Consider the following 10594-nt stretch of genomic DNA (forward strand, 5'->3'; position numbering starts at 1 on the left):
ATTGTGTACCAAACTAGGTTATGATTTGATCAGAAAGGAGAAAAATAGATATATGATATAAAACTTACATAGCCATTCACCCAATTGCAGACAACATACATTAGGTTAGAATATTTATTTTATTTGTTCTTGAGCTTGATTTCATATATGTAGAAACTGATTGGCTTATGGTCCATACTGTCAATATTGACAGTATGGTCAATACTGTCCTCTGGTGCCCATGGGAGAGGTTTCTGCTGTTTTCTTGGCAACATTTTCAAAAGTGGCTTGCCAACATCTTTTCTTCATTTTTCCATGTCTCATACAGGCAGCCTCTTCCAAGTCTTAATATGTTGTCTACAAATATAAAAATATCTCAAATGAAAAATAAATGCAACTCTTACAAAACAATTTTAGGACATGGAAAGCACATTTATGTTATTGTATTAATTGTTTACTGATTCCTATATTATACAGATGCTGTAGAGTTCACTCAGAAATAGTTTAAGATCTATTGAAATTTTTGATACAAATTGTGTAGTTTTCCAATGTTCACACAAAATATAAATATTCAATGTCCTATGCCATACAGCATTTAAAATCTGCATGATGAATTGATTATACAATAACAAGTATTTATAGTAAATAATTCATGGGTCTCAGATTTTTTTTAAAAAAATAATTTGTGTTTCTCTATAGCTGTAAATATCAATGATTATAATTACTTCCAGCAAGTAGAAACAAACAAATTAATAATGACATTTAGCCTTTAGCATAGGAAAGACTGAAACTCTTGAAATATCCAATAATTGTTCTAAAATAAAAAATCACAGTATAAATATAACTTCAGATATAACAAGTTTTATTAATCAGTACGAAGGTCTGTATGATCCCATGTTGGTATTTGGACCTGAGAAAAAGAATAAAATGTTAATTTTCACAATTTTCCAATATATTTAATAGTGTTAGGGGATTCATCCATTCTATTATATTTTTACCACTAAATGGTGCAGTTAATTTTAAAAGGTCCAGGAAGCAGAATTTTATAGAATTGCTCAAAAGATATGTAACATGAAAAATGAAATATAGATTAGGGATACCATTTTTTTTTTGTCTTTAGTTAACAAATACACCTTTTTCATTTATAAACTAAAAATTGAGAATTGAGTGTATATTGTGTCTTTGGAAATCTCTTCCAGATGGAACTTCTGCATGGCATTTCAATTTCATCCATACAAAATCTTTCATAACAATAACTACATCAGAGGCTGTAAAACATCTATTTCTATAAATTATAATCTGTTGAACCTTTAAATTAAAACATATGCCTTAATGACTTTTACAGGTACTGAAACATACTATTACTATATGGTACTATCTTTAAAAACCACTCAGAGGTTTGAACTAGTCCAGAAAGAACTGGCAGAGGTATTTATGTATATGTCATGAAAATGCCTGGGTAGCAGCTTTGGTACATGAACTGTAGATATGATAACTAGGATTTTGGATGCAATCATAGTGTGCTGATTTTCAAGTATACAATCCTTTATAGAGCACTTGTCAAATAACAAGGAAAATAATTTCTCCTGTTCCCTTGCTTGTCCTCTCATTTCTGACAGATAATCATGTATATCTTCACATCTATCAATCATTGTCATCTAATGAGGCCCAGTAGTTATATCTTCTCTGATCTGGCTATTCACTTAGATATAGATGAAATGTATGGTATGCACTATCTATGAGTTACTTTTTATTGTCATTCTGGTTGTTTCTTTGTTTGGACATCTTTTCTTTTTCATGATTCGGTTGTTTTAACTTATTATATTTTTAATCAATGTATAACTCTTTATACTTTGATTGGGGGCCATGAGTGATGGACACTCAATCAATCATTCAATCCATGAATTGATCAATCAATGTGTCTCTGTTGGAAAAAAATTATAATATATCTCTGTGATGAAAATTTGAAAGAGGAAAATCAGGGTTAGTCATTTCTTTAAAAATCTCAGCAGTAGAGAAGATATATCTAATGTTTTCTTAATAAACTGAGCATATAAGCTAGTTGAAAAAATATTTTAAAATGTATATGGTACCTTAAAACCATAGATGACAGACAGACAGACAGAGGACAATAATAAGAGCACTTAGACTTATATACCATTCCATAGTACTTTTCCACACTTTCTGAATGGTTAGAATGTCACCATATTGCCTCCAACAATCCTCATTTTACCAACCTTGGAAGGATGGAAGGGAGAATTAACCTTATGTCTGTCAAGATCTAACTTCTGGCAGTGGGCAATACTGCTTTCTAAGAGATAGATGATAGACAGACAGACAGACAGACAGACAGACAGATGTTAAATTACCTACAAGTTGCTTCCATTGTATTTTCATTGTCAAATTTTGCATTTTGATTGCCATCTTTCCAAAAGATGGTTGGGAACAGCTCCTGCACAGTAAAATATTTTAAAGAAGTGTGATCCCTAATTTTCAGGATAATATAGAGCAAATTTGTTTAAAAAGGGCTGAAAAGTATTTTTAGTTATTCCTTTTACCACATGGAACTCAGAATAGAGATGAATATCAATATATTGTCATTAAGGAAAAATCCAAATAATTTATTTTATAAGGACAATTATAGGGTATACTTCATGAATAGCAACCAATTCTAGTGAGTAATAAATAAAGGTAATTATGGAGATGGGGGGGCATGGCTAGCATCGTGGTGAGATGACATGTTCCTTGGGGGCCCCTGAGGAAATTGTCAAAATCTCCAAAGGAAGAAATCTTCCTTTCTTTTTGGTGGCATTACAAAATAAGGCTTTTACTTTTTTCTTTTTAAGTAGCTGTTACCTGTTATTATATTTTTTTTATTGTTATCTTTTTCCTGCTTTGTGGTAGTGTTGTGAACTCTTCTTTTGGAATAACCATAATGTTGGACCCTTGGGGGTCGATTTGTATTATAAATTAGATTTTTTTGAGGCAATTTGGATTAAGGTACAAAAAAACCTAAAGAAAAGAAATAAGAAAAACTCTGAGATTTGGATTTGGATTACAAAGGTTTTTGGCTTTTTCTTTTTCTTTTTTGTTATTTTTGTTATTGCTCTGGCTTTTTATTTTTTATTTTCCTCTCTCTTCTTTGTTTTTTGCCCCCCCCCCCTTTTTTTTTTTGGTGATCCATACCTGGATATAAATTGGCTTGGAAATGCAATGAGTCATATTTGGTGGATTACAAATATCAAGACATCACAAGATGCAGAAAACAACATCAGCATTGTCTTAAATGTCATCTTCTGCAACCTCTAGTCCTGCTGGCCAGAGAACATTAGATTCTATGGCACAACAAGAAAAAACTAACGCTATGCAACTAGAATTAAAAAAATAAGATACAAGCCCTTCATGAAGACTTGAAGGAAAATATAGGCAAATTAGATGAGATAATGGAGAAAGTAGAAGGGGAATTTAAAAATGTTCAAGGGATCATGGAGAAAAATGAGCAAAGAATGCAAAACGTAGAAGAAAAAGCTGAATTAACAGAAAAAAGAGTGGGAGAGTTGGATTATAGTTTAACAGCGGTAGATAGGAATAAAGAAAAGACAATAATTTCCTTAGAAATGGATCAGGCAGGTTACTATTTGAGATTTCAAAATATGGAAGAAGAGAAAGGGAAAAATCTAGCAGAAATAATGGCAGATTTATTGGCAAAGGCGATGGAGGAAACTAAGGAAAGAATTTCAAATGAGATTGATGAGATATTTAGAGTGCATACAAGATACACAATGAGAACAACCTAGAGAGGTGCATGTTAGATTTACAAAGGAAGCAATAAGAATAGAGATTCTACAGAAAGTAAGAAACATCTCTATGAAGTACAAAGGTAGAGAAATAATAGTGTTGGAACAAATATTAAGAAGAGTTAGAGATTTGAGAAGAGAGTATCAGTTCTTGACAAAATGTTTAAAAAGGAAAATATTTTTTAATAAACTGGAGAAATTAAAACAGGATATATTTTGTTTACAAGAAGTTCACACTAAAAAACAACATAATTGTTTTTTTAATATCCTAAAGTGGGGAAATTACATGCCTCGCTTACACATCAAAGTAAGAGGGGTGTTGTATTGTATATTAAGGAGACAATAAAGGCCAAACAAATTTTTATGGATGAGGAAAGGAGGATTTTAATGGTGGAGGTAATGATGAACTATAAACAAATACTTTTAGTGGCAATATATGCACCAAATGACAACCAAGATGATTTCTATGGTAAATTACACAGGAACATAATAGAATTGGAAATATATGTATTGTAGGTGATTTCAATGCAATTGTCAATGTAGACTTGGACTAAACTAACAAAACTAAAAAGATAAATAAAAAAGCTAGGAAAACATTTCCAAAAATATTTTTTAAAATGGTGGAAGAATTAGGCATTCAAGATCCTTGGCGAGGAAGATTTCTGGAGAAAAGTCAATATATATTCTACTCAAATAAACACATGATTTGGTCCAGAATTGATATGATGTGGATGTCATATGATCTACTATCCAATATACAAGAAATAAACACTGAAACAAGCACATGGGCATGTCAAAATCCGATGAAAATTATATGGAAGGGACAAAATAAGAAATTAAGATGGACATTGAATCAAGCAATTCTAAATGCAAAAGAATTTTTACAGCCTATGGAAAAAGAGTTGGTCTTCTTTTTTTAAAGAGAATAGGAAAGAAGAAACTTGATTGCAAAATGTATGGGACACAGCCAAAGCATCTGTTAGAGGATTGGCAATAACATATATGGGAAAGAGAAATTAAAAAAGACAAGTTCAAAAAAAGTAGAAGAGGAGTATAAGAAGTTAGAGATCGAATTACAAAAAGATTCACAAAAAAAGAATATAAGAAATCAAATGGATCTGAAAAAACATAAATTGAATTTAATAGAAAAAGAGGATTTAGCCTAAAAAATTAAGAAATCCAAACAAAACTTTTTTGAAAACGCAAATAAATCAGGAAGATGGTTGGCATATAGATTGAAAAAAGAAAAGGGAAAAAATAATCTATCAATTAATAGATGATGAAGGGACTGTATGTTATTGAAACAATGAGTAAAAGAAAATGATTCATGATTACTATGAAAAATAATAGAAACAAGACACAATACCAGAATAAAAAAATAAAACAATACTTAGAAAAAGCCGAATTACCTATTATACCAGAAAAATTTAAAAAGGCACTAGAAGAAAGGATAACAATGATGGAATTGACAGAGGCAATTAAAAGACAAAAGAACAGCAAAACACCAGGCCTAGATGGATCACCAGCAAAGGTATATAAAACATTACAAGAAGTTATAAGTTACACAATGCTGGAAGTATTTAATGAACTATTGTTAGAGGTGAAAATGCCAACTTCATGGATGGAGGCATATATTACTCTCATACCGAAAGAAGATTCAGACATGCAACAGATAAAAATCTATAGACCAATTTCTCTGTTAAATGCAGACTATAAGATATTTACCTCAATAATTGCAGAAAGATAAAGAGATTTCTAAATGAATTTATACATACAGATCAAAATGGCTTTTTATCTGAGAGACAGATTAGAGACAATATGAGAATAATTTTGAATACATTGGAATATTATGAAACACACCCAGAGAAACAAATGGCGTTGATATTCCTTGATGCACAGAAAGCGTTTGATAATGTGAACTGGCAATTTATGCTGATGCAATTAAAAACTATAGACTTTGGGAAGAGATTTATTAACATGATTAAGACAATATATTATAAACAATCGGCAAAGGTGATGGTAAATGGAGAGAGAGAGTTAATGAAGAAGTTAGATATCACAAAGAAAGTAAAGTATTGTTACACAGCAAGATGTGTAACAATTAAGGAAGATAATTATTATAAACTGATAAAACAAGTTGAGACAGATTTGGAGTGATGGAAAAATTTGCAATTATCATTAATTGGAAGAATAGCAACAATTAAGATGAATATATTACCAAGGCTATTGTTTATATTACAAACAATCCTGATAAAGCTGGAGAAAAAATATTTTGAAAATTTGAATAAAATAATAGTGAAATTTATATGGCAGGGGAAGAAGGTGAGAACCAACTTAAAACTGTTACAAGAACTAGAGGAGAACTAGAGGAGAGTTTGGACTACTAAATTGGGAATTATAATACCAGGCAGCAGTGTTAACATGGATGAAAGCATCCATGTTAGAGAGAAAATACAAGATTATTGACACTGGAGGGACATGACTTGCAATTGGGTTGGCATGCCTTTCTATGATATGGGAAAAATAAGATACATGGTTACTTTCAAAGATATTATATAAGAAATGCTTTAATATTAGTATGGGAAAAAATTATAGAACATTATTTAGCTTTCGACAATGGAAACACTAATAAATCCAAATATTATTAATCTGGGAAATATTGTTAGATATAAAGTTATTTTGTCAGAAAAGGGAGAACTTAAAATGAAATAAGATTTGGAAAAACATGGGATCTGTTTTCCATAGAATAACTATGGAACATACTATCACCTCTGGTGGACTTGTCCAGTGGCAAAACAATTTTGGGCCAAAGTTTATAAAACTTTTAGAGAAGATAATACAGAAACCAGTAAAGGGAGCGTCAGAGCAATTTCTACTAGGAATTCCAATAGAAAATTATACAAAAGAAATACAATATTTAACATTACATATATTAACAGCAGCTCGCATAATATATGCGCAAAACTGGAAGAAGGAATGCCCACCAAAAGAAGAGGATTTAATTAAAAAATCCTCGAATGCGCAGAGATGGACAAGCTTACAAAGGAACTTAAGGAACTTATTGCTTAGCGCATTGTAAGCCGCCCTGAGTCTCCGGAGAAGGGCGGCATATAAATCAAATTTTTAAAAAAAAAGGAAAGAGAGGACATAGATTACTATAGAGTATGGTACAGATGGTATGATTGGTGGGAGAAAAGGAAAAAAGGGAAAAGGGAAAAAAGGGGGAAGTGAAATAATACTTTGTTTATTTTTGTGATAATATTGCTTGAATGTGCTGAAGATCAAAGTAAAAAGAAGTCGATATAAAGGAAATTAGATTATTTAAGTAGATTAAGATAAAGTTAGAATATATGTAAATAATAAGAAAGGATCACCTTAAATGAGCTGTTAACAACAGAAAAATGATATGCATATACTGTATATGTGTTGTTTGTTTTGTGTTTGTTTTAATGTGTTTAAAATAAAAAACTTTAAAAAAATAAAATATTTCATAATGAAGAAAGCTTAAATACTAATAAGGTCAAATTTGCTGCTCATTTAATTTTCATTATTGAACCTTCAAATTAGAATTCTCCATCTTCAACCCTCCTTCTCTCATTTTGCTCATTATACTAATAAAGATACATCAGTAATAACTTCAGGAAGAGTTGCAAAAAAAAAAAAAAAAAAAACAACCCTCAAACAAACCCAATCCCACTACACAGGAAGCTTTTCTAATAATATCAATAGAGAAAGGTTTTTTTTAAAAAAAATCTTTGGGGAAATGGCAAGAAAATTGTATAAAATCTCATGGAAATTCAGTAGAGCATAAAATCTCTGGCTTTAGAGACAAAAACAAATGAGGAAATCTGGAAGAATAAATGTGGATCAAGAGGGTGAGTCATTAACTTGGTTTTTTCTTTGCATTGCACTTTATTTGCCCCTTTCTTCTTTTAAATATTCCTAAATCTTCCCTTTCCTTTGAAAATAAAATTCCACTGAAATACAGATTAAATGAGATTGCAGTCTATAGAGAAATTATTTTTCAGGCACTTTCATTTTGGGAGAGAGATGAAAATAATCAACACTATAATGTCATATATCCTAAATTTTCTCTTCTATTGTAATGCTATTGCTCAGCATGTTTTAGTACATTTTTAGGGGTGGGGGAGTTTTAATGTGACCCTCACTAAATTTTCATTGAAATAATATTGAATAGGAAATATTTTAAAATTTCTATATCCTTTTTCTTCCAGAGTGCAACAGTTTAAGAATGGATAATATCACATCTGAGTTTCTTCTCTGGGAATTCTCAAAAAATTGGGAGCTATGGATTTTGCATATAGTTTTACTACTGATACTGTATTCAACAACAATAACAGGGAATTTTCATCATCACTGTTGTTGTTTTTGACACACACCTTCACACTCCCATGTACTTCTTCTTAATGAATTTAGCTATGCAAGATATTGGTTTAGTTTCAGTCATTGTCCCCAAAGCTGTTTTTAATTCTATTATAAATATAAGAACTATTTCTCATTCTGGATGTGTTGCCCAAGTCATGTTCTTCTTTTTCTTCATGACTTGTGATGGTTCCCTCCTAACTGTGATGGCATATGATAGGTATATTGCCATTTGTAATCCTTTACATTATGAAATGATAATGAACAGGAAGGCCTGCACTAAAATGATTGGAGGTGTATGGACAGCCAGCCTTCTCAATGCTTTATTACACACTACTGTCACTTTTATTATTCCTTTCTGTTCTAATATTATCGATCAGTTCTACTGTGAAATTCCCTATTTGCTTAAGATTGCCTGTCCTGGCTTATATGTATCTGAAACTGGAATTATAATTTTCAGTTCTACATTAACTCTGGGTTGTTTTATTTTTATCCTCATGACTTATGTGCATGTCTTCTCTTCTGTTCTCAGAATTCCTTCAGTTCAAGGAAGGAAAAAGGCCTTCGCTACTTGTTTACCTCATCTGGTTGTTTTCTCCATATTTATCTTTACTGGTTGGTTTGCCTATCTAAAGCCCATGTCTGACATTCCAATCCACCTCAACTTCATGATTACCATTATGTATTCTATTATTCCATCCATGATGAACCCGTTCATCTACTGCATGAGAAACAAGGACATTAAAGTTGCTCTTTCAAGACTTTTTGACCAGATGTCATTTTATTTTTTAAAAGTGTGAATTTTGTACCTACAGTATGCATTTCCTGAGTTGAGCCAGTATAGGCTTAGTACTAACTCATACTGTTTATTAACTGCTTAAGCCTTTGGAAGCCTATCCTGCAAAAAACATATAGTTCATACTATTATTCTTCAAGATATGTAAAAAGATATTGAAATGGAATGTTAGTGTCAATTAGATTTTAAAACTAAACTGTTATATACATATACATGCAATGCCCTAGATTCTCAAATCTTTAAAACATTTCTAAAAGCACGCAATGCAGAAATCTGACAGTCTTCATTTTTATGAAATTCTCAAATTGCATTGCATTCTATCAAAATATATTTTAAACTGTCCCAAATGTGTTTTCTTTGAAAAGGCAACTGGATTTTCTTGTTTTGTTAGAAGATGTTTTGCTTCTCATCCAAGAAACTTCTTCAGTTCTGACTAAATGGTGTAGAATGCAAGGATTTATATTCCTTGCAGTCATGTGGTCGTTAGCCCTCTTTCTGAGAGTCATTGATTCTGTTTGGAGGTTTACCTGTGCCCTCTGGGTTATCCAAATACTGTAGGCTGTAATTTTTTAATAAAAATATTTTTAAATTATTGTTACAAAGGCTATAAAATTTGACCATAAGACTTGACAGTGATTAAAATTTGATAAAAGGCTTTCTCTACCTCTCTGCCATGTCTTATTGTCTTCACCCTGTTTTCATTTACTTCTTTCTTTGCTTACCTAAGAGACATATCTAACAGCCCATCCTATCTTGCTACATAATTATAATCATATATTCCATTATTCCACCCAGGACTAATCCATTGATCTACAGCACAAGAAATAAGGACATCAAAGTTGCTCTTTTTTTTAAGACTTCTTGGTCAGAAGCCATTTAATTTTTTAAAAAGAACTGTGCACCTGTCTATGTTTCCATTTGATCAGGAAAGAGAAAAAAAAATAATGTGATATACAACTTCACCCATATTGCAAGCAACTTACTCTACCTTAAACTGTTTCTTTTGTTCATTAATGAGTCTGATTTCACCTCTGCTGATGTTGTTATGGTCCATTAAGGTAACACTAATCCTGGTGAATATGGAACATTTCTCTGTTGCATCGTTTTCCATGCTGGACTGCTAACATTTTCTTTCATATCTCTGTCTCATATCAGCAGTTTCCTTCAAGTCAAGTTCAATTCCAAGCAAATTCATAAAAGGTTACATTAATAAATTTTTATGCTTTGAGAACATTTACTTTGATTGGCTCTCCATAGTATTCATCATAAATAAAAAATTTCTATTTCTTTATTTCTTTTGTCAGTGTTTTATTTTCAAAGTTTAATAAGCATAATAAACATAGAAATGTTTATAGGAATATAATTGATTTTAGGATGCTCCAATTGTGATTTTACTATTATTTTTCATATTTTTGTTTAACTTAAAATATAGTTAAAGCTTATATCTAATGTTTTTTCTAAGTAAAACAGGTGAACAGAATCTATGCTAAGTGTTGCCTCCCACTTAGATCCTTTGTTAATTGCTTAAGAATTTGACTGTCCATATTCAGAAAATATTTATTTCAAATTATTTTTCTTCAGGATGTATGAAAACAGGCTGAAAGGAATGGAAAAAATGGACAGATAATGTCATATACAG

At 31.1% G+C, this 10594-nt stretch overlaps 1 protein-coding gene across 1 annotated transcript; it reads left to right on the forward strand.

Moving 5' to 3' along the window:
- Positions 1-8085: 8085 nt before the first annotated feature.
- On the forward strand, positions 8086-8959 carry LOC117668749 (olfactory receptor 14L1-like). Its single transcript, XM_034422811.1, has one exon. The coding sequence runs from the start codon at positions 8189-8191 to the stop codon at positions 8957-8959; it is 771 nt and encodes a 256-aa protein (XP_034278702.1). The 5' UTR covers positions 8086-8188.
- Positions 8960-10594: the final 1635 nt, after the last annotated feature.

Source organism: Pantherophis guttatus, chromosome 4 (assembly GCF_059756535.1).
Source record: "Pantherophis guttatus breed Tessera chromosome 4, ASM5975653v1, whole genome shotgun sequence".
Lineage (NCBI taxonomy): Eukaryota > Metazoa > Chordata > Lepidosauria > Squamata > Colubridae > Pantherophis > Pantherophis guttatus.